Raw genomic sequence first — 26,008 nt, 5'->3', positions numbered from 1 at the left:
GATGGTCCAATCAGAAGTCCAGAAGTCAAGGCCCTGAAGGCTTTGTGGGCCAAGTTCTGATGTCTCCAGACAGACTGAAGGCACTTATGCTAGAATCAGACTTGACACGGGTTCTCAAGTTACTTTACTCTACAGATCCTTTTCAACAGGCTTTTGACTCATTTCCTGTTGGCTCCTATCAGTGCCCTTGAAGTTTGGGGGCTTAATGCTGATGATTACCCTCATGATGGTTTTTTGTCATTGACACTGGTGTATTCAGGAGCAGATATTGCGGTAGCTGAGACTACAAATACACTTGTGTTGGTTTGCTCAGATCCAGTTGTCAAAGGTAAAGCTGACATTCTTGTGGGAACAAACACTTCTATTGCAAACATGAGTAAATCTGCAGATGCTGGAAATTCAAACAACACACATAAATGCTGGTGGAACACAGCAGGCCAGGCAGCATCTATAGGGAGAAGCACTGTCGAGTTTTGGGCCTTCATCAGGACTAACTGAAAGGAAAGGTAATAAGATTTGAAAGTGGCGGGGGAGAAATGCGAAATGATAGGAAAAGACCGGAGGGGGTGGGGTGAAGTTGTTATGCATCCGTTTTTGAAAAATTCAATCTAAAGATTGGAAAAGAAAGAAATAGTCTCCTCTATTAGGAAAGTTGACATTGAAGTCAGTCAACTTTGATGACTCACCAATACCAGAGGATTGGGAAAAGAGAATAACTGATAAGATGTTGGAACACAAAGACATCTTTCCTACTGACAAGATTGCTGTTGGTTGTTCCACGAGTACTCACCACACTATCATAGTGACAGAAGACACACCTTTCCATTCATCACCATCGGAGATTGAATTCAGAGTGATAATAACTCATTATGAGCCTACAGTGAGGCAGTTTCAGTTACAAGGTCTATCTCTAACTCTTCTCCTTCCCTCCCTGGATCACACCAGTATCCCCATGGATTTTCCAGCCCCTCACTGACTCTGCTCCCAGATAGTGATATTGGATCGTGTGGAGTTTCCGATCTTGGATCAGAATTGTAACCACCATGCCAGCTGCAAATGGCTATTCTGGACAGAATTGTTCCTGGAGAAACTCAACAGGTCGTGAAATCCATGCCCATCACAATAACCCTACTGTGGGACTTGCACAGAATATCCTTCTTTACTTCGAGGTATCTGAAGGACAATGTTGAAGGGATGTCAATGACAACCACTACTTTGAATTGATTCTCTATATCGTGGTTATATTAAATCCTTACATTCAAAGATCCTCCCTCTGGTGAGGCTGGCAGTCACAGAAAATGTCAGAAACCCTATGACGCAGTTACACTGGTGGGAACCCACTGTGTCGTTACAAGTTGCATATTTGTCATAGGGTGAGTATTCACAATTGTCGATATCTGTGAGAAAGGACAAAATCGTTCACAATGATAAACACTGTTTGCTCCTTGTTACAGGTGCACTCTGTGGGTCTGCATGGAGCAAAACATAGGCATGTTGATAAACACAGACCAGACCTTCCTTGGAACAAACAATTCAGTGATTTTCTTGGGAAAAGACTTCAGAGTCGAGGCAGAAAGACGGGTGTGTGGAGTTAAGGTACAGACCAGCCTGGATTGAATTGAATCAGGGAACCAATAGCTTCCCACCTGCTGAAGGCCAAGATGGTTGCTCGCCTGCTCACTTGCTTATTGGATCTGGAAGTTGCCTATCAACACCTGCAGATCCCACTGGAGGAATCAGCGGTAGCCCCACCTTCTCCGGTGATGTGACCAGTTAGAATGCTAAAGATGGGCCATGGAGAACATTCTGACTTGTTGCATCTCCGATTGGTTTTGAGGAGTCACCACAAAGGATGAGAAAAACCTGCAGAGTTGTAAATATAGCCCACACCACTATGGGTAGTCACCTTCCCACTAACAAGGACAGCTTCAAATTGCAACGCCAAAAAAAGGTGGCATCCGCCATTAAGGACCCCCAAGACCTGCCCTTTTTACAATAATACCATCAGGTAGGATGTACAAGAGCCTGAAGACGCACGCTGAGTGTATTGTTTACAGCTTCTTCCTCTGCGACATCAGATTTCAGAACGGACAATGAACCCATAAATACCTCCTCACTATTTTCACTCTCTTTTCTCCCTACTTATTTAAAAACAGGAGGTGGAGCGAGGTTAAGATGGCGCTAAGGTAGGGGCCGTTGTAGATAATGAAGTAGGTTTTCAAAGTTTGCAGAGAGATTTAGGCCAGTTAGAAGAGTGCACTGAACGATGACAGATGGAGTTTAATGCTCATAAGTGTGAGGTGTTACATTTTGGTAGGAATAATCCAAATAGGACATACATGGTAAAGGTAGGGCATTGAAGAATGCAGTAGAACAGAGTGATCTAGGAATAATGGTGCCTAGTTCCCTGAAGATGGAATCTCATGTGGATGGGGTGGTGAAGAAAGCTTTTGGTATATTGGCCTTTATAAATCAGAGCATTGAGTATAGGAGTTGGGATGTAATGTTAAAATTGTACAAGGCATTGGTAAGACCAAATTTGGAGTACTGTGCACAGTTCTGGTCACCGAATTATAGGAAAGATGTCAACAAAATAGAGGGAGCACAGAGAAGATTTACTAGAATGAAACCTGGGTTTCAGCAGCTAAGTTACAGGGAAAGGTTGAACAAATTAGGTCTTTATTCTTTGGAGCATAGAAGGTTGAGGGGAGACTTGATTCAGGTATTTAAAATTATGAAGGGGACAGATAGAGTTGACGTTGATAGGCTTTTTCCATTGAGGGTAGGGGAGATTCAAACAAGAGGACATAAGTTGAGAGTTAGGGGGCAAAATCTTAAGTGTAACATGAGGGGGAATTTCTTTACCCAGAGGGTGGTAGCTGTGTGGAACAAGCTTCCAGTCAAAGTGGTAGAGACAGGTTTGGTAATGTCATTTAAAGTAAAATTGGTTAGGTATATGGACAGGGAAGGAATGGAGGGTTATGGGCTGAGTGCGGGTCAGTGGGACTAGGTGAGAGTAAACATTCGGCACAGGCTAGAAGGGCCGAGCTGGCCTTTATCTGTGCTGTAATTGTTATATGGTTAAACGTCGACTCCTTTGCTTGCATATTCAGAAACAGGCCTATTTCCATCTTTAATATCTTTATTTTTCCCAATCAGGGTTCTTGTGAAGACCCTGCCCCGGAGTTACACATCGGTTCTTTGTGGGAATGGGACCTGTTCTCAGGGTTTCAGGAATGCCTGTTATTCGGCACACCGAGGGTTCAGCCTGAGAGTCCGGCTCGGATTCAGAAGCTTAAGGTCTCGGGGCTCTGGAGACGGGCGGATCGAGGGTCGGTGCCACAGCAGGAGACCCGTGTATCGTTAAGGGAGTCAGGATATCTGCTGTGGGCCTGAAGACTCGGGATCTGTGCAATCTTCAAGCACAGAGCTCGAAAAAAGTGATGTAACAGATTTTTAACATCGTAAACCAGCGGGTTGTTGTTATGTCTCCCCGCTCACTGGGGAGAAAACGGGGATGCCTCCTTCTTCCTTATCAGGGAGAGAGAGAAGCTGTGGAATGTCGAATGCCGGATGAAATGTGAAGTCTGTGGGGTAACTGCAAGACTGTCTCTTTGCTATTGCTTTGCTCACGATGAGTGCTTGGAGACGGTCCCGATGCTTGCTTTATTTGCTGGTGGGGGAAGGGGATTGTTGCTCGCTGCTCTTATGCGCGTGAGGGAGGGGAGCTGGGGGGACTTTGGGGTTCTTATGTTTATCTGTTGTTCATTCTTTGGGACACTTTTCTGTTTTCATGGATGTTTGCGAAGGAAAAGCATTTTAGGATGTATATTACATACATTCCTCTGACATTAAATTGGACCTCTGAACCACCCAGTGGAGAGGTGTACTGGATGCCCGTAGCTCTACTCATCTTTAATGTTGCCCTGACCCCAGAACGGGGTTGATCACATCTCAGTCCCAATAGATTTCCCAGCCCCTCCACTGAATGGGCTCAGAGAGTAACATGTTGGTCCATGTGGGAATTTGGGATGCAAGATTGTAGCAGTAGTGACCACGGGAGCTAGCACTGTCAATCAGATTGGACACAGTCCTCACAGTTGTATTGCTTGATCTCCTGTGTCCAAAGGACCTGCCTAGTCTATAAATTCTGTCCCTGTATCTAAAAATATCTGGAAATAATGATAAAACAAAGAAAACATCATCGTTTACCAACCATGGCATTTACACAATGCAGACCCTGTGAGTTAATTCTTTAATTCCAAGAATATCTTCAAGATAATCCGGGAAGATTGATGACACCCACAGAGCCTTGTGATTAATTTTCACTTTCATGGTGATATAAAGTCTCTACCTTCACAAAACCTTCCTGCAGTGAGGCTGACTGTCGCTGGAGTTGCCTGAAAACCTGCATTACAGTTGCACAGGTAGGAACCCGACATGTTGTAACAAGTTGTGAGGGGGTGACACGGAGAGGATTCACACTCATTGATATCTCTTACTTGTCTCTCACTTTCTCCTGGACATCGGTGTGGCTGTACAAATTCACATGGGACAAGCTACACCTGAACTTTGGTGGGACATGAGTCCTTGTTTCAATCCTGTCCAGCCCATCTCCCTCAGCTTTCTCCAGTCCATCAACAATTGCATTGATGCTGCTTCCTACGATCATACAGAACTGAGAAATGTTACCATTTTAGATGCCAAACTCCAAGCTCCTCTCATCTTTGCATGGTCCATCTCTGACTATTCCCCTCCGTGTCCCCATGGATTACTCAGACCATCACTGAACCTGCTCTGAGAGGCTGACATTAGACTGTGTGGGAGTTTGGGAATCAAGTTTGCAATAGTAATCACCATGGCAACCAGAGGTGCCTCCTCCAGTCTCACCTGTCCCTGGACAATGCAGTACTCTGTTTCTTGTTCCGAAAGGAACATGACTGGTCAATGAATTCATTTCACAAACTCTGAAATATAAAGTCATGGAGTAATACAGCAGAGAAAAAGACCCTTTGGCCCATCTCATCCATGCCAACCACAATGAGCTCTTCCCATTTGCTTGTCAGACCCTTTTCCCTTCCCATTTGAACTAATGATCAGATTTGTCAAAGGAAACAAAAGAAAAACCAATGATAACTTCCCCGCCTCCCACAATGACTCCCCTGTGTAATTTACACAGGACAGAGCCTATTAAATTCTTCTTTTTTTGGGGGACTCTGTAGGTGAATTGTGGAGGACTGATATCCTCAATCAGTTGGGATTTATTTACCATTTTCATGCTGAGACAAAGTCCTTACCTTCACAAACTTTCCCTGCCATGAGGTTGGCGGTCGCAGGTAATGCCTGAAACCCTGTGTTGCATTTGCATTGGTAGGATCCCACTACATTGATACAAGTTGCATGTTCGTGACAAGGTGAGGACTTGCATTCATCGATATCTGTGTGAACAGGGAAAATCTCTCTCAATAGTAAACATGGATTGCTCCCTTTTATACCCGGGCTCTGTGGGTCGGGATGGAGTAACTCAGCACTGTGTTGTTTAATCCAGAGAAGACCTCCACTGGAACAAAGGATTGAGTGAGTATTCTTGGGAAGAGGCATTATGGTCTGAGAAAGAAAATCAAGTGAATGGATTAACAAACAGGTGGAATTGACTCAAGGAACCAAATGGTCGGTCACCTGTTAGAAACTGGGATGGGTGGTACCCTGCTCTCCATTTAATGAGCTTATTGATAACAGTGTGGAAGGTCGGCAGCAGCCTCACCTTCTGTACTGGAGCTGCTTTTCACTGGATGGGAGCAGAGGAGGAAAGAGGACTCTCTGTGCTCCACTCCTCTTTAATGTGACTGTGGCATGAGCAGGTTTAGTCACATGTAAATTTCAGTTAATTGCCCACTCCCTCCCTGAATCTGCATTGGAATGTCAGCATTGGAAATACTCAATAGGTCAGGCAGCATCTGTGAATGGGAAACAGAATGCTGGGAGATTCCAGCATCATCCCTGGTTTCAGATTTCCAGCATGCTCGACTCTGCATCCTTCATTTTCATTTTACTTTCTCTTTAATTGTGGCCATTCATCCATTACCTGGATGCATTGTGTCTCCTTTAACAAGTTGGTCTCACCACTCTATCAGGGACACACTTTCTTGTCTCCTTTTCTCACGTTTCCAGTTCCTCATTCCACAGCTGCTGTCAGATCCTCAGAGCTTCCGCACTTCCTCATCTGGGATTTCCAACTTCACAGTTTGCAGTACTTAAGCCATAAGACATTGACCCATTGAGTCTGCTCCACCATTCCATCGTGGCTGATTTATTATCCCTCTCAACCCCATTGTTCTGCCTCTCCCTGTAACGTTTAATTCACTTCCTAATCTATCATCTATCAACTTGCACTTTCCTTCAACAATATTTTTATTGCTTTTTAAATAAAGAGAACATAGTGTAAAGGAGATTTGTGCAGTGCATAACAAATGTAATAACTGTACAACTCACATTCAAAAAGAGACGCACGCATAATGCAAATGTTATTCCACACTCTGGCTCCCTCTTCTCTTCTCCTCAGCAACCTATCATCTCCCTCTGGTGTCCCTCCACCTCCCCTTTCTCCCTCAGTTCACTCTCCTCCCCTATAAGCTTTCTCTTCTTCAGCCCATTTTACTTCCTTCACCTCTCTCCTCCCAGCTTCTTACTTCATACCTCCTCCCCCTCCCACCTACATTCTCCCTCACCTGACTTCACCAATCACCTGTCAGCTTGTCCCCTTCCCTCCCCCCACCTTCTTATTCTGGCTTCTTCACACTTCCTCTCCAGTCCTGATGAAGGGTCTCAGCCAAAAATGACAACTGTTTATTTCCTCTTATTAGATGCTACCTGACCGGCGAGTTCCTCCAACATTTTCTGTGTGTGACATCAGGACACATGTTTGATGTGAAGTTGTTTCAATGGGCTGGGGTGAGACCATTCAGCACCAAGTGACAAGGAGCTGAATTTAATTATCTCTACTATACATTAAATAATCTTGTTCACACTCCCCCATCTCTACAACCCCACTCTCTGCTCACTCATCACCTTCCCACCACTCACTGAGACCAGTCTAACCTGTTCCTCCTGCAACTGACCTGAGGACTGGGACCAGGGGGCTGAACATCGTGGGGTGAGCTGCCCGTGTCTGAGATCAGTCTGAGGACTGGGGCCAGGGGGCTGAACATCGTGGGGTGAGCTGCCCCTGTCTGAGATCAGTCTGAGGACTGGGACCAGGGGGCTGAACATCGTGGGGTGAGCTGCCCGTGTCTGGGATCAGTCTGAGGACTGGGGCCAGGGGGCTGAACATCGTGGGGTGAGCTGCCCCTGTCTGAGATCAGTCTGAGGATTGGGGCCAGGGGGCTGAACATCGTGGGGTGAGCTGCCCGTGTCTGAGATCAGTCTGAGGACTGGGGCCAGGGGGCTGAACATCGTGGGGTGAGCTGTCCCTGTCTGAGATCAGTCTGAGGACTGGGGCCAGGGGGCTGAACATCGTGGGGTGAGCTGCCCCTGTCTGAGATCAGTCTGAGGACTGGGGCCAGGGGACTGAACATCGTGGGGTGAGCTGCCCCGTGTCTGAGATCAGTCTGAGGACTGGGGCCAGGGGGCTGAACATCGTGGGGTGAGCTGCCCGTGTCTGAGATCAGTCTGAGGACTGGGGCCAGGGGGCTGAACATCGTGGGGTGAGCTGCCCCTATCTGAGATCAGTCTGAGGACTGGGGCCAGGGGGCTGAACATCGTGGGGTGAGCTGTCCCTGTCTGAGATCAGTCTGAGGACTGGGGCCAGGGGGCTGAACATCGTGGGGTGAGCTGCCCGTGTCTGAGATCAGTCTGAGGACTGGGGCCAGGGGGCTGAACATCGTGGGGTGAGCTGTCCCTGTCTGAGATCAGTCTGAGGACTGGGGCCAGGGGGCTGAACATCGTGGGGTGAGCTGCCCCTGGCTGAGATCAGTCTGAGGACTGGGGCCAAGGGGGCTGAACATCGTGGGGTGAGCTGCCCCTGTCTGAGATCAGTCTGAGGACTGGGGCCAGGGGGCTGAACATCGTGGGGTGAGCTGCCCCTGTCTGAGATCAGTCTGAGGACTGGGGCCAGGGGGCTGAACATCGTGGGGTGAGCTGCCCGTGTCTGAGATCAGTCTGAGGACTGGGGCCAGGGGGCTGAACATCGTGGGGTGAGCTGCCCGTGTCTGAGATCAGTCTGAGGACTGGGGCCAGGGGGCTGAACATCATGGGGTGAGCTGCCCCTGTCTGAGATCAGTCTGAGGACTGGGACCAGGGGGCTGAACATCGTGGGGTGAGCTGCCCGTGTCTGGGATCAGTCTGAGGACTGGGACCAGGGGGCTGAACATCATGGGGTGAGCTGCCCGTGTCTGAGATCAGTCTGAGGACTGGGGCCAGGGGGCTGAACATCGTGGGGTGAGCTGCCCGTGTCTGAGATCAGTCTGAGGACTGGGGCCAGGGGGCTGAGCATCGTGGGGTGAGCTGCCCGTGTCTGAGATCAGTCTGAGGATTGGCGCTCTGGGGTCATGAGGATTTCCTCATCAGAGGGCTGCAGACCTTTGGAATTCCGTCAGCCCTGGTTTCTCAGACTACTGTGTCAGTTCAAGTCTGACCTTTATAGTTCTGGGGATCAAGCAGAGTCGTGGAGTTTCGGGTGGGTGGTGGTGGAGGGGGTGGGGAGATCAACATGATCCTCTTGTGGAGGAACGGTCTTGAGGTCTGGGGGCTTGTCAGAATCATGGGGAGAGGTTGAGAAAAAAACATGAGTCTGTCTTCTTTGTACTAACTGACAATAGGTCACGTCATCGATGAGGAACCCATTGCATGGGTATTAATCGTCTGAGAGGCTTGTTTGGTACTCTGACCAATGAGAAACCGATTGTGTAGGTACTAATATTGTACAAATTGCGGTAACAGTGTCAGGAGACTGGCTGAACTCATTTAATGAGATTTACTGTATAAATTTGAATTGTAACATCGTGTTGACGGAGACATGCGGGAAGGTTCCCTGTGAATTCACGAATTAAGACGGTGACCATCTCCGATTTCGGACTCAGAACAAGACAGGCTTTGGAAGAAGGGGCCTGAGAGCTCTGATTAAACGACAGTACTAAAAAATAAGGCAATTAAAGGATGGTATTACAACAAAGGCAACTGAGACTTTGGGATTAGAACCTAGATCCATTGGCCAATGGAAAAGCGAGAGAAAATTATATGGAGAATACAATTGTGTGTCTTTGAGTGTACGTCTCTGTTTGTCTGAAGGGTTTTTACGTCCTTTGAACAGAGCAATTAACAGGAAGGTAAAATGGTTAACAGGAAGGGCAAACCCCAGAAAGGGAATTGGAAATAGAATTCTAGATCAACACCACACGCCAGGACTCAGCCTGTTGAACCCTTAACGATAAAACCCACGAACAGGAACACCCGATAGAAGATAGAAATATAGGAAGAAGGAATTAGGGGACTGGTTTGCTCCCCAGGGTCGCCCGCGGACAAGGTTTTCTTGGAAACATGACACAGCAGGTCTTCTAACTTCTTCCAGGGATCTGTCTGGGTGGAGTGGTGAGGATTGGTTTTATGGCGGACCCATTGATCTAAAATAAGATTCAGTGTTCCAGACTCACTCCCCTGCACACCCCTGACTGACGCATCCCCAGCCTCACCCCCCACTACCTCCAACACACATTCAACTGACCCAGACTCACTCAGTACTACCCCGAACCCATGGACCTAGCTGCAGAACCACTTGCCATCGTTCCCGACACACCCCATCCACTACATACCCCAAACTGACTCCACCTCACACTCAGCTGTTCCCCTGTCTCAGCCTCCACCCCCACTGTCTCCTACACACCCCCATACCGAGACACAGACTCACTCCCCACCATCCCCATACATCCCCCTTTGATACAGACTCACTCTCACGATCTCCTACACTGACCTAGTCCCAGACTCACTCTCCCCCATCCCCTACACACCACAACCCAAACAGACCCAGTCTCAAATGCATTCACCACAGACCGCAACACACCCCACGCTGACCCAACCTCAGCCCCCACCCCACTGTCCCTACACACCCCACACAGACCCAACCTCAACCCCCCACCCAACTGTCCCTACACACCCCACACAGACCCAACCTCAACCCCCCACCTGACTGTCCCTACACAACCCACACTGACCCAACCTCAGCCTCACACCCCACTGTCCCTACACAACGCACACTGACCCAACCTCAACCCCCACTCCACTGTCACTACACACCCCACCCTGACCCAACCTCAACCCCCACCCCACTGCCCCTACACACCCCACCCTGACCCAACCTCAACCCCCACCCCACTGCCCCTACACACCCTACACTGACCCAACCTCAGCCTCCCACCCCACTGCCCCTACACACCCCACACTGACCCAACCTCAACCCCCACTCCACTGTCACTACACACCCCACCCTGACCCAACCTCAACCCCCCACCCAACTGTCCCTACACACCCCACACAGACCCAACCTCAACCCCCCACCTGACTGTCCATACACACCCTACACTGACCCAACCTCAGCCTCCCACCCCACTGCCCCTACACACCCCACACTGACCCAACCTCAACCCCCACTCCACTGTCACTACACACCCCACCCTGACCCAACCTCAACCCCCACCCCACTGTCTCTACACACCCCACACTGACCCAACCTCAGCCTCGCACCCCACTGTCCCTACATACCCCACACTGACCCAACCTCAACCCCCACCCCACTGTCCCTGCACACCCCACACTGACCCAACCTCAGCCTCGCACCCCACTGTCCCTACACACCCCACACTGACCCAACCTCAGCCTCGCACCCCACTGTCCCTACATACCCCACACTGACCCAACCTCAACCCCCACCCCACTGTCCCTGCACACCCCTCACTGACCCAACCTCAGCCTCACACCCCACTGACCCTACACACCTCACACTGACCCAACCTCAGCCTCACTCCCCACTGTCCCTACACACCCCACACTGACCCAACCTCAGCCTCACACCCCACACTGACCCAGCCTCAGCCTCACTCCTCACATTCCACTACCCACCCAAAAGTGTCTCCTTGACAGTCAATGATACTCAGAAACTTGTAGAGACACAAGATTTTCTGCAGATTCTGGAAATCCAGAGGAACACACCTATAACACAGCAGCTTTGTCAGAGACTGCGTAGGGAGAAATGGAGTTGATATTTCAAAGTTTAAAACCCTTCAGTAACACTTTGAAACACAAATTCATTTTCTTTGCACAGGATCTCCCTGACTTGTATTTCCAGCATTGTCTGTATCGATTCTCAGCTCTCAGTAATCATTCTATTTTCACCTGTACAGACCAGCTGAGTGTCGCCCTGCTTCTGGCGATATCCTGCTTTACAGACGCAGTAAAAAGACCCAAAGGAGTTACGACAGGTCATGTTCACTCCGCATGCATTTTTATCCTGGCATTCATCCACATCTGTTGTAGAGAGGAAGAGAGGTACAAATATTACCAACACAGATGTAGTCATAGAGTCATAGAGGACTACAGCACAGAAACAGGCCCTGCTGCCCATCTAGTCTGTGCTGAACTGTTATTCTGTCAGCCCCATTGACCTGCACCCAGAACATAGTCCTCCATACCACTCCCATCTATGTATTTATTCAAATTTCTATTAAATATTTCTATTAAACCCGTTTCCAATACTTCCACTGGCAGCTCGTCCCACTCTCACTCCACCCTCTGAGTGAAGATGATGATAATGATGACTGGAAAGTGAATGGTGTGTGGAGTCCCACAGGAACATCACTCAGATCTTTGTTCCTCATACTCTACATCACAGATTATTAACCATTTCCTGCACGGATTCCCCTGGATCTAGCATCAGGGAGGCACAGTGCTGCATCTACTACAGATGCTGCTCCACAGGCCTCAGCACCCCGGGTCCAATCGGAATTCAAATTCCTCCACAGCAGCTGCAACTGAGGAAATGATTTGTCACTGGGACATCTCTCACTAAAATGAACACGTGTCTTAAAAAGTCATCCATAATATCCTCCTGGAATGACCCCCTGGGTTTGGAAATAGGTGTCTGATGTTCGAGGCCTGGTGTTTGGTGAATGCTGTGCCCTGGAATCGATGCTGACAATTGAGATCTGATGGTCCAATCAGAAGTCCAGAAGTCAAGGCCCATTGGCTGGAGCCAGATCTGCAGATCTCCATGACTCCACTGGGGAGGAAGAAACCTGGTGTCTGTAGGCCCAAGTCCGGTCTGCTCGAGGCCTGTCCTGGGTTTAAAGGACTGTGTATGTGCGTCGGTGGGAGGGAGGAACTGGGCTTGTTTTTGCTGTTGTTGCTTTGTTTCTTCTTGTGTTCTGTGTTGTTCTTCTGAGCATTGTGGGCTTGCTATGTTGGCACTGGAATGTGTGGTGACACTCGTGGGCTGCCCCTAACACAACCTCAGGTATGCTGGTTGTTAGCACAAATGACACATTTCACTCTCGGTTTTATCTACAATCGAGAATCTCAACACCTGAATCTCGGGGATGGATATATGGTGAGCTTGCTAAGTCTAGCCCGACCCACCTTTGGAACTCACAAAGCAGAGGAAAGCTGCTGCAAAGGGTTTCCTTACTGAGGATAGGACTGGTATTTTCTGTTACAATTGTGAAGAAGGTGGACATTTCAAACGAGATTGTGAGAGACAGGAAAATCTTCAAAAAGTAAACCAGTGGGTAAAACAGAAAAAGATGGGAAACAATGAGTTACTTTACTCTACAGATCCTTTTCAACAGGGATTTGACTCATTTCCTGTTGGCTCCTATCAGTGCCCTTGAGGTTTGGGGCCTTAGTGCTGATGACTACCCTCATGATGATTTTTTGTCGTTGACACTGGTGTATTCAGGAGCAGATATTGCGGTAGCAGAGACTATTGATACACTTGTGTTGTTTTGCCCAGATCCAGTTGTCAAAAGTAAAGTTCCCATTCTTGTGGGAACAAACACTTCTATTGCAAACACGAGGAAATCTACAGATGCTGGAAATTCAAGCAACACACACAAAAATGCTGGTGCAACACAGCAGGCTAGGCAGCAACTATAGGGAGAAGCACTGTCGACGTTTCAGGCCGAAACCCTTCATCAGGACTAACTGAAAGGAAAGATAGTAAGATTTGAAAGTAGTGGGGTGGGGGGGAAATGTGAAATGATAGGAAAAGACCAGAGAGCTGGAACATAGCTTCACCCCTCCCCTCCATCTTCTCCTATTATTTCACATTTTCCACTCCCCCTCCTACTTTCAAATCTCTGACTATCTTTCCTTTCAGTTAGTCCTGACAAAGGGTCTTGGCCCAAAACGTTGACAGTGCTTCTCCTTATAGATGCTGCCTGGCCTGCTGTGTTCCACCAGCATTTTGTGTGTGTAGCTTCCATTGCATGAAGACTCATGGGAGCATGGAAAGAGAGAAAGGGAGAGAACTTTCTGAGAACTTCGTCTATTCTCCCTGTATTCAGAGCTGCTTTTGAGAATGAGCAAGTTTCTCTGGTGCAGGGTGATGAGAATAAAAGAGGAACTGTGTGGTGTACTCAGTCTAAACCAGTCACTATACCTTCTGCCGGAGGAGTTCGAGTGACTGGAACATCCAGATTTTCAGGAATGCCTAGTGCCCCAGCCACTTTTGTGGATGCTCCTGACGATCAGGAAGAAAAGCCACTCTTGTCTGCAGGAGTGCTGGTGAGACCTGAACTGCAGAAATCTTTGGCTGTCTATTCTAACAGGAGAACAGTGATTGTCAGCAACACCTCAGGAGGAGGTGTCAGGAGTTTCTAGTTTCCCAGTTAAGAAAAAGGAAGAGAAATAGTCTCCTATTTCTATGTTTTTGTTTTTTTTTAATTTTAGAGTGTTTTTTCCATCTTTTTAATTTTCTCTGGTATCCTGTTTATATTTAGGTTTTGGGAGGTCTATTATATGCTGTTACCTATAGTTTTCACTCATATGTTAACTGCCAACAATGTAATCTCACTCCCTTTTTACTGTTATGACTGTTATGCATCTGTTTTTGAAAAATTCAATCAAAAGATTGGAAAAGAAAGAAATAGTCTCCTCTATTAGGAAAGTTGACATTGAAGTCAGTCAACTTTGATGATCACCAATCGCAGAGGATTGGGAAAAGAGAATAACTGATAAGATGTTGGAACACAAGACATCTTTTCTACTGACAAGATTGCTGTTGATTGTTCCATGAGTATTCACCACACTATCATAGTGACAGAAGACAGACCTTTCCATTCATCACCATCGGAGATTGAATTCACGGTGGGATAGTTAACTCATTATGAGCCTACAGTGATGCAGTTTCAGTTACAAGGTCTATCTCTAACTCTTCCCCTTCCCTCTCTGGATCACACTGGTATCCCCATGGAGGAATTTACGTATTCTAGGACTGCCTGAAAATACTGAAGCTGGTGATCTGTTAAAATTCTTCTCAGATATGTTGTACTCACTTTTTAGTGAGACCCTGGAAGCTAGCCCTTTAATTGACAGAGCCCATAGGATTCCATTTTCTCAGCGTTCATCTGAATTACATCCTCGACCAATTATGCTTTCTCTGCATTATTATATGACTAAAGAAGCTAATCTTCAAGAAGCCATAAAGAAGTGGAAATTAATCTTTAACTCAGCACAGATTCATATAGTTGAAGACTATCCTCCTGAAATCTTTGCCAAAAGAAGGAAATACCTAGAAGTTATGAGTGAAATGTATAAATTAGATTTATACCCATCTCTTCACTTTCCAGCAAAGCTGATAATTTTTCCTGAAAAATCTCAGTCACTGAGCATCTATTCTCCTCAGGAGGGATGGGAGTACATTAAAAATCTTAAAGTTAAGCCTACTGAATAAAATATTAAGGTTAACCCAGTTACTCAATAGCCAATTCTGAAGTATTTGCTGTACGAGTTGTTTATGGATCTTCTGAGCTAAGCATGTCCTATACCTTTACAGTCTTTGGTATGGGACGTGGCTGATTTAATTTTTTTTTTACCTTGTTAATAATTAGTACATATATAACTGTTTTGTAGGGATCCTTTATAGTATTGTACTCGAATGGTCCGTGTAGGACCAGTTGTCTACTAATCTTTTTATTTCTTTTATTTGTTTCAATACTTAAAGTTTTAGGTCTGTTTTATATATATACTCATTTACTTTTCTTTTTCGAGAGAAAGAATATTGTTTGTAATATTATTTGCTCAGATTTATTCTCTCTTTTTGAATATGTGTTTAAGATACTTTAGCTGATTCTAAGATGGCCGTTGTTGATTATGTTTTTATTACTGTTAGGCATAACATTATAGTAGCTGAATTTGGTTTGTGCCTTTTATTATGGCTGTTTTCCATGGGATCTTTGCTTTATTTTAATATATGGAACTGCAAGATGGAGAACAGGGTCAAGGGTTATTAGCTTAGCATGGGACCAGCCTATTGGTCGCTTAATTCTTATCTTTTGGGAGGTGGGAGGGGGAGGGGTCTATTAGAGTAGGTTTTTTTCTTGATTGGGCAGTTGTTTTGATGGAATTCTCTTTCGTAAATGCGTCACTCCTTCTGGTTGTACCGGCAACTTTTGGTTTCATCTGTACTTGTGTAACATTTCTTTTATGTAATCTTAAATTCAATTTTAAACATGGATGTTAATAAAATTAATATAATATCTTGGAATTGGAACATTGTCAATCACCCCATTAAGCATAGAAAGATTTTTAAGAAATTAAAAACACTTAATGCAGATATTATTTTTGCGCAAGAAAATCATATACGAAAACAGGATGAGGACAGGTTTTTTTGTTTTTGGAAAGGTCCTCTGTTCCACTTGCTGTCTAATTGTAAGATCAGAGGTGTTTCTATATTTCTTAGCCCCAAAATCCCTTTTTTCCACTTTAATACTACTACTGATTCGATTGGAAGATCTTTAATTGTTACTGGTTTATTATGCAAGCTAAAGGCAGCTCTGGTATGTGTGTATACGCACCTAAAGTAGATAATTCTGAATTTTTTTTTTTAAGAAACTTTTTTCTGAGTTACCGAATCTCAATGAATATAAAGTTGATCATGGGTGGTGACTTTAATTGTTGTTTAAATCTAGCGATTGACAGGTCATCAACCAATTCGTCGCTTCCTAATAAAGTGGCAGCTTGTATTAAGTCTTTTTTATTAGAATATGGCCTCGTTGATATTTGGAGATATAAACACCCCAGTGATGAAGATTTCTCTTTTTTCTCACACGTTCATCATAAGTATTCTCAAATTGATTACTTTTTTGTAGATACACGTCTGTTAAACTCCATTGTTGAATGTGCACATGACATCATTGCGCTCTTAGATCACGTGCCTTTAAAGTTAACCCTTAAGCTATCGGATAGCTTTTTGAAAATGTCACAGTGGAGACTGAATCCCATATTGTTACAGGATCCAGCTTTAGTTAATTTTATAAAGGAGCAAATTTCTATAATTTTTGAATTTAATACAACTGAAGGAATGTCAAATCTGGTTATATGGGACATGTTGTAATCTTTTCTTAGGGGACAGATAATCTCATATTCAGCAACCTTGAGAAAGAAAACTAAAGCAGAATTGTCTGTGCTTATTAATAATATTAAATAGATAGATAAAGTGTATTCAGTTAAAACTACTGAAGACCTATATAAAGAAAGGGTCGAACTTCAATCACAGTATGATTTGCTTCTGACCTTTCCCATTGAACAGCAAATTTTTATATCTGAAAGTTTATTTTATATGCATGGGGAAAAATCTGCTAAGCTTTTGGCAGGTCAGTTAAAGGTTGGGATGGTCAGAAGACAGATTTTAAAAATTTGTCGACTGGATAGAACAGAAACTTTAGATCCTTATGAAATTAATAAGGTGTTTATGGACTTCTATTCTAATCTTTATAAATCTGAATTCTCTGATAGCACTATTATTATGAATAGATTTTTGCAAAGGTTAAACATACCTCAAATTTCGATTCAAGATGTTGATATGTTAGATGCAACTATTAAACAAGAGGAGATAGCCAAGGCTATATCCTCTATGCAATTAGGTAAAGCTCAGGGACCTGATGGTTATATGGTAGAATTTTACAAGACTTTTCATGAAATGCTTATACCACATCTTCATCAAACGTTTACCGATTCTATATCCTTTGAGAACCTTCCTAAAACTTTTTATGAAGCACTAATTTCATTGATTCCAAAAAAATGAAGACCCACTGGAATGTGTATCCTATAGACCTATTTCTTTATTGAATGTAGATTTTAAAATCCTCTCTAAGATTCCAGCAAATAGGCTTGAGAATACCTTGCCTAATGTTATCTCAAACGACCAAACAGGATTTATCAAAAATAGGTACTCACACTTTAATATTCAAAGATTGTTAAATATCATCTATTCCCCCTCAACCAAAGAATCTAAATGTATTGTATCTTTAGATCCAGAGAAAGCCTTTAAAAGGGTGGAGTGGCCTTACCTATTTCAGATTTTGAAGAGGTTTAATTTTAGTCCAGGACTTATTTCCTGGATTAAATTGATTTATCATGTCCCAGCATCTGCGGTTATAACTAATAATCTAAAGTCTCCATATTTTAGATTATATAGAGGAACCCGCCAGGGATGTCCTCTTAGTCCTTTATTATTTAATTTGGCTTTAGAACCACTTGCTATTGCTCTTAGGGATTCTAATTCTGTGCAGGGTATTAAGAGAGGGGATAAATTACTTAAGGTTTCGTTATATGCGGATGATTTATTAACTTACATTTCAAATCCTAGGAAATCTATTCCTTTTATGTTATCTATATTTACGGAATTTGGTATTTTCTCTGGATATAAACTTAATTTACATAAAACTGAATTTTTCCTATTAATAATTATTCTGATTATTATGATCAAATACCTTTTAATATTGCCAAAAACCATTTCACTAACCTTGGTATCAAAATTACTAAATATTTTAAAGACCTATATAGGTATGATTTCTCCCCTTCAGTTGAATGTACTCAACAGGTGCTTTCTAAATGGTTGCCTATATCGGTGTCATTGATAGGTCGAATAAATGCTATAAAAATGGTTATTCTACCAAAATTTTTATATATATTTCAAGCAGTTCCCTTTTTTATTCCAAAAACATCTTTTGATAAAATAGATTCTATGATTTTGTCTTATGTTTGGAATAATAAAAGCTCTAGACTGAATAAACTTTTTTTGCAAAAACCAAAAAAAGATGAAGGACTGATCTTACTAAACTTTAGATTTTATTATTGGGCAACTAAAATTCATTATATTACTTTTTGGATTTATGATATAGATGACCAAGATCGCCCTTCATGGTTACAGTTGGAGGAAAATTCAGTAATGGGGTTTTTGTTAGCTTTTTTATTAGGAGCTTCCCTTCCGTTTTCACTCTCCAGAACAGGTAGACAAGCTCTCAACCCTATTGTTAAACATACTTTAAAAATTTGCTTTCAGTTTCATAGATTTGTTGAATGAAAAGATTTTCTACTTTCTAGTAATATTTATACTGATTTTGTTTTTAAACCATCAACTTTGGATAAGGCTTTTTTAAAATGGAAAATTAAGGGAATAAAAACTTTTTTAGGTTTGTTTTTACAGGACTGTTTAATGTCCTTTTCACAGTTAATGGATAAATATGACATCTCTAATACATATTTTTCAGATACTTACAGGTTAGGAATTTTTTTACGTGATTTTTTACCGAATTACCCCTTGGCCTGCTCTTTAAATTTGGCTTATGCTATTTTTCAGCTTAAACATTTTCAAAACCAATTAATAGCTATCACTTATAAACAGTTAATGAATGCTTGCAATTCGCCTAATGATAGGGTTCAACGCATCTGGGAAGTAGAACTTCAACATTCACTTTCAGATAATCAATGGAGTTTAATTTATTATGTAGTCAATAATTCATCTATCAGTGCATGCCTTACCTTAATTCAGTTTAAGACAGTACACAGGGCCTATATGTCCAAAGATAAATTGGCGCATATTTTTCCTAATATAAGCCCTATTTGTGACAGAATTAATGCAGAAGAGCTGCTCTAACTCATATACTTTGGTCATGTGTAAGCTTAAACAATTTTTGGAGGGATGGGTCCGGAATATTATCTAAAGTTATTGATGCGGATGTTCAACCCAATTCACTTACAGCAATTTTTGGGATTATTCCAGAGGAAGCAAGCAAAGCATCTGCTTCCGCTCAACATGTGATAGCCTTTTCAACTCTACTGGCCAGGAGAGCTATCTCGTTCTACTGGAAAGACCACCTGCTGATTTTTATTGGCTCTCCTCCATTATGTCACATCTAAGCTTGGACAAAATTAGAAGCCGGACATGTGATAAATCTTTTAATTTTGAACAAGTCTGGTGACCCTTTATTCAATATTTTCACATGATTTAATTTATTTTTATTTATTTATTTTTCTTTATTCTCTTTTGGGAAAATCCTTATCCGTGAAGGTTTGGAGATGACTGGAAGGATGTTGGGTTTTTTTCTCTTTCTCTTTTTTCTAATTTTATCCTCAATTGGACTGCCCAATCTTTCTTTTTCTTTATTTTAGTTTAGTTAGTGGGGTTTTTCCCCTGTTTCAAATAAAATTTCCAATCTTTTTTTATGATTGGTATGAGGAGTTGTAGTGTTTTTTGGACTATATTGTATATATAACAGCGTAACATTTTACCTATCTGATTTTGACATTATATACTTTGATTTTTATTGCGTTTTATATGTCTTTTATATTATCTGTTTGCTAAACTCCTCCTCTGATTTGTATATTCTTTATTTGAAAATCAATAAAAAGATTGAAAAATGAAATGAGAGCTAAAACTGTCAATCAGATTGGACACAGTCCTCAGTTGTATTGCATGATATCCTGTGCCCAAAGGACCTGCCTAGTCCATGAATTCTGTCCGTGTCTAAAAATATCTGGAAATAATGATAAAACAAAGAAAACATCATCGTTTACCAACCACACGATTTACACAATGCAGACCCTGTGAGTTAATTCTTAAATTCCAAGCATATCTTCAAGACAATCCAGGAAGATTGATGACACCCACACAGCCCTGGGATTAATTTTCACTTTCATGGTCATATAAAGTCTCTACCTTCACAAAACCTTCCTGCAGTGAGGCTGACTGTCGCTGGAGTTGCCTGAAAACCCATATTACAGTTGCACAGGTAGGAACCCGATATGTTGTAACAAGTTGTGAGGGGGTGACACGGAGAGGCTTCACACTCATTGATATCTATTACTCATCTCTCACTTTCTCCTGGACATCGGTGTGGCTGTACAAATTCACATGGGAATTCACAAATTCACATACACCTGAACTTTGGTGGGACATGAGTCCTTGTTTCAATCCTGTCCAGCCCATCTCCCTCAGCTTTCTCCAGTCCATCAACAATTGCATTGATGCTGCTTCCTACGATCATACAGAACTGAGAAATGTTACCATTTTAGATGCCAAACTCCAAGCTCCTCTCATCTTTGCATGGTCCATCTCTGACTATTCCCCTCCGTGTCCCCATGGATTACTCAGACCCTCACTGAACCTGCTCTGAGAGGCTGACATTAGACTGTGTGGGAGTTTGGGAATCAAGTTTGCAATAGTAATCACCATGCCAACCAGAGGTGCCTCCTCCAGTCACACCTGTCCCTGGACAATGCAGTACTCTGTTTCTTGTTCCGAAAGGAACATGACCGGTCAATGAATTCATTTCACAAACTCTGAAATATAAAGTCATGGAGTAATACAGCAGAGAAAAAGACCCTTTGGCCCATCTCATCCATGCCGACCACAATGAGCTCTTCCCATTTGCTTGCCAGTCCCTTTTCCCTTCCCATTTGAACTAATGATCAGTTTTATCAAAGGAAACAACAGAAAAACCAATGATAACTTCCCCACCTCCCACAATTACTCCCCTGTGCAACTTACACAGGACAGAGCCCATTAAATTCTTTAGTTGGGGGACTCTGTAGGTGAATTGTGGAGGACTGATATCCACAATCAGATGGGATTTACTCTCCATTTTCATGTTGAGACAAAGTCCTTACCTTCACAAACTTTCCCTGCCGTGAGGTTGGCGGTCGCAGGTAATGCCTGAAACCCTGTGTTGCAGTTGCACTGGTAGGATCCCACTACGTTGATACAAGTTGCATGTTCGTGACAAGGTGAGGACTTGCATTCATCGATATCTGTGTGAACAGGGAAAATCTCTCTCAATAGTAAACATGGATTGCTCCCTTTTATACCCGGGCTCTGTGGGTCGGGATGGAGTAACTCAGCACTGTGTTGTTTAATCCAGAGAAGACCTCTGCTGGAACAAAGGATTGAGTGACTATTCTTGGGAAGGGGCCTTATGGTTTGAGAAAGAAAATCAGAAAATGGAGTTAAGGAGCAGATGTAATTGACTCAAGGAACCAAATGGTCGGTCACATGTCAGAAACTGGGATGGGTGGTACCCTGCTCTCCATTTAATGAGCTTATTGACAGCAGTGTGGAAGGTCGGCAGCAGCCTCACCTTCTGTACCGGAGCTGCTTTTCACTGGACAGGAGCAGGGGAGGAAAGAGGACTCTCAGTGCTCCACTCATCTTTAATATAACTGTGGCAAAGAGCAGGTTTAGTGACATTTAAATTTCAGTTAATTGCCCAATCCCTCCCTGAATCTGCATTGCATTGCAAGGTCAGCATTGGAAATACTCAGTAGGTCAGGCAGCATCTGTGAATGAGAAACAGAATGCTGGGAGATTCCAGCACCGTCCCTGGTTTCAGATTTCCAGCTTTCAACTCTGCACCCTACATTTTCATTTTACTTTCTCTTTAGTTGTGGCCATTCATCCATTACCTGGATGCATTGTGTCTCCTTTAGCAACATGGTCTCACCACTATCAGGGACACACTTTCTTTTCCCATTTTCTCATGTTTCCAGTTCCTCGTTCCACAGATGCTGTCAGATCCTCTGAGCTTCTCCACTTCCTGTTGTATGATAACAAATCTGAGTCCGAAGAGTTTTACCGGGAAATGCTGGAGGCCAGGGATTTATGTACTGAGGAAAGTGAGAAAGAATGGACCTTTAGTCTGGCTGGGAATTCTGAAAATATTCAAGAAAGGGGCCCCACACCTTTTGGAACTTTATTTCCGAATTGAGGATTGAGTAGTGGATCTTCTCAAGGTGTAGACTGGACATGATGTCCCTGAGCCACTGAGCGTGGGTGGGCAGGGCAGCATCCCTCCACCTGAGCAAAACTGGCCAACAGAGAGGCAAAAGACAGCGTGTGATGTTTAGTCGCGCTTAGGTGCATGTCCCCCTCTCCGGAGTTACCGAAAAGGTTGATCAAAGGGTTAGGTTTCAGATTGTAATTAAGTATTTGGGATAGAGTTTGGAAGACATCTTTCCAGTATTTTTCCGAACTAGGGCATGTCCAGTACATATGGATAAGGGAAGCCTCGATCCTTTTGCATTTGTCGCAACAGGGATTAACATCTGGGTAAATGTGAGATAATTGAGTTTTAGACAGATGGGTCCTGTGTACGACCTTGAACTGTAACAGGAAGTGGTGGACACATAGAGGTTGAGTTAACTAATTTGAGGACTTTATCTCCTGCCTCCTCCAACAATGAAAAATTTAAATCTTTCTCCCAGGCAGTTTTAATTTTGTCAAGATAGGCTTACCTTAGAGCTGCCATCTTGTTGCAGATAATAGATATTAGACCCTTGCGCAATGGATTCATACAGAGAAACAAATCAATGAAGTTTATGTCGAGTGTCTTGGAAGTTTGGTATCAGAGGCTGGATAAAATGTCTGATTTGCAAACATCTGAAGAAATGAGTGTTGGGGAGATTAAACTTTGCAGACATTTGTTCAAATGATGCAAAGCAGTTGTCTAAAAAGGATCTTTAAAGCACCTGATGTCCTTTCTGTACCAGTCTTGAAATGTTGAATCATGTATAGAAGGCTGGAAGAGAGAATAGGACTTGAAAGAGAGAAGCCATGGAGACCACTATGCTTTCTGAGCTGAGCCCACACTCTCAGGGTCTGCCTGATGACAGCATTAGCGATCGGTTTAGATGTACGAAAAGCGAGTGCGGATCCAAGAAGAGTGGTGATGGAAATATTCTTAGTAGAGTTCAGCTCCATTGTCACCCATAATGGGCAGTCAGACTGATTATAAAAATGAGACAATGAATGTTAGCAGCCCAGTGGTATAAGTGGAAATTGGGCAGAGCCATGCCCCCAACACTTTTAGATTTTTGACAATGAACTTTATTCAGTTGGGGACACTTGCCCTTGCATAGGTAGGGCAATATGACTGAGTCTAGAGAGTCAAAAAAGGCTTTAGGAATGAAAATTGGTATGGATCAAAAAAGGTATAAACATTTAGGAAGTATGTTCATTCTACCAACGTTGATTTGGCCCATCAGGGACATGGACAGGGTGACAACTCTAACATTTGTGCTTCTCTATTTATTGGAAAACGTTCACTCTTGTGTAAGTTAAGTTTGTATCCAGAAAACTGGCTAAGTTTGTCTAGGAGTGAGAACATGGGGGGGGGGGGGGGGGTAAGGAGGTGACTGGATTTGATATAAAAAGTAAAAGATCAGCAGCATAAAGGGAAACTTTGTGCTCAACTCACCCCCTCCAAATCACCATCAGGTCTGCACAACTACAGAATGCAATCGCCAGTGGCTCTATGGCCAGATTGAACAGTAACGGGCTTAAAGGGCACCCTTGGCAGGTTCCACATTTGAGGTTGAAGGGTTGGGATTGCTGAGCATTAGTCAAAGCAGAGGCAGTGGAACACAAATATAACAATTTAATCCACGTGATCAAATTTGGTCCGAAATCTAATTTTTCTAAAACAGCAAAGAGGTAATTCCATTGCATAAGGTTGAAGGCTTTCTCTGCATGTAAGGAAATGACACATTCAGGGATTCCAATTGAAGGTGAGTATAAAAATTAAAGAGGTGGTGTATGTTAAAAAAGGGGAGGTGGTTTTTGACAAAGCCAGTTTGGTCTTCAGAAATAATTGAGGGTAGGACGTTATCAAGTCTACAGGTCCAGACATTAGCTAAAATTTTGACATCGACATTTAACAGAGAAATTGGCCTGTAAGACGAGCATTCTGTTGGATCCTTGCCTCTCTTTGCTAGAAGAATGATGCGTGCCTCATTAAATGAAGCTGGCAATTTACCTTGTTTAAATGAATCAGATAGAACCAAGGTTAATTGAGGTAAGAGCAGTGATGAAAATGATATAAAGAACTCTACAGGGAACCCGTCGGGTCCTGGAGATTTACCATTCTGCAGTGACAAGATGGCTGTGGATATTTCCTCTAATGATATTGGCTCTCTCAGTCACATTTTGAAATCAGGAGAGAGCGTAGGGATACTTAAGATGTTTAAAAAATTCTCAACCAAAATGTTATTGTTTGGGGATTCAGAACAATAAGATCAGGAGTAATAATTCCTGAATGTGTCATTGATTTCAGAGTGATTTGAGGTGATGCTTCCGTTTTCCATTCAAAGTTTTGTGATGTGCTGTTTGGCTTTAAGGCCCCTTAATTAGTTGGCTAAAATTTTGCCAGATTTGTCACCATGGATATAAAACCGGCTCTTGTTCTTCAAAAGTTGGCGTTATTGGGTGAGTGGAAATAAGATCAAATTTGGTCTGGAGTTCCACTCGTTTTACATACAGCTCTGGATTTTTAAATAGAGCATAATGTTGCTCTATTTCTTTAATTTGATTGGCCATATTCAGTCGTTCTTTATGGGTCTTTCTTTTCATATTCGCAGAGTAGGAGATTATTTGACCTCTGAGGTATGCTTTCATAGTGTCCCAATCAACCAGGCTTGAGGTTTCAGGTGACATATTGGTGTTAAGGAAAAAGATTATATGCTCCTCCATAAATTTTACAAAATCATTATCTGACAGTAAGGTCAAATTGAAACACCAGTGCTTATTTATTTGTGGAAGGCCAGGAAGAGTTATGGACAGGACAACCAGGGCATGGTCTGATATCACTAAGCTCTGATAAACACGGGAACAGACCGAAGGAATCAGCTGATTATTAATTATAAAATAATCAATTCTAGTAAAGAAGTGATGAATGCGTGAGAAGAAAGAATATTCTCTGTTATTTGGGTGGAGAAAATGCCATACATTGGAGATGCCATAGTTGGAAAAGAAGGACTGAATTAATGAAGCAGATTTGCTTAGTACTCTAGGAAAAGGAGATGATCGATTTGGCTCCGGATCTAATTAACAGTTGAAGTCTCCACCTAGTATGAGAGAGTGTGAACTGAGATCAGGCAGTGCAGGAAAAAATGTTCAAAGAAGCCCACATCGTCTGAGTTAGGAGCATATATGTTAGTCAGCACTACCAATGTATTATATAATTTCCCCGAGACAATGACAAAACGGCCGTTTGTGTCTGATATTGTGTTGTGGAGCTCAAAGGGAATATTTTGGTTAATGAGAATTAGGAGTCCCCTGGCTTTAGGCTGAAAAGTGGAGTGGAAGTGCTACCCCTCCAATCGTGACGTAAGATAGAAATTATCAGAACTGCGAATGTGTGCTTTTTGTAGAAATGCAATTGCTGTATTAAACTGCGAGAACACCATCCTTCTTTTAACGGGGTGCTTCAGCCTCTTGACATTCCACCTCACAAAATTGAACGGACTAACCATTCTCCTTTAAAAAAGATACAGATTGATAGGCATAAGCGGTATCAAGATTTTGGGTATCAGCTCTGAGGGAAAAGTGTAAAACAAAGAGAAGCAGTGCAGAAATAAATCCTGTATAACAAGGACTTTTAAAGGTTCTTAAAACAGTATTGACATTAGAATATCCTCCCCCCACCCCAACCCACAAGACAGCTGCCAAAGAACATAGCAACAAGTCCTTAAG

General features: G+C 43.3%; 1 protein-coding gene across 1 annotated transcript in view; it reads right to left on the bottom strand.

Annotated features, from left to right (window-relative positions):
• Positions 1-26,008, bottom strand: part of LOC132406385 (adhesion G protein-coupled receptor E2-like) — an 81,954-nt gene that overhangs the window by 43,045 nt on the left and 12,901 nt on the right. The window contains exons 5-7 of the mRNA XM_059991988.1: positions 21,154-21,294; positions 11,383-11,514; positions 5,298-5,438 (exon numbers count right to left, since the gene is read on the bottom strand). Coding sequence (XP_059847971.1) covers positions 5,298-5,438; positions 11,383-11,514; positions 21,154-21,294 — 414 coding nt within the window. The remainder of the gene's footprint in view (positions 1-5,297; positions 5,439-11,382; positions 11,515-21,153; positions 21,295-26,008) is intronic.

The sequence above is a fragment of the Hypanus sabinus genome, chromosome 16 (genome assembly GCF_030144855.1).
Source record: "Hypanus sabinus isolate sHypSab1 chromosome 16, sHypSab1.hap1, whole genome shotgun sequence".
NCBI lineage: Eukaryota > Metazoa > Chordata > Chondrichthyes > Myliobatiformes > Dasyatidae > Hypanus > Hypanus sabinus.
This window is presented reverse-complemented; position numbering and strand designations above follow the sequence as displayed.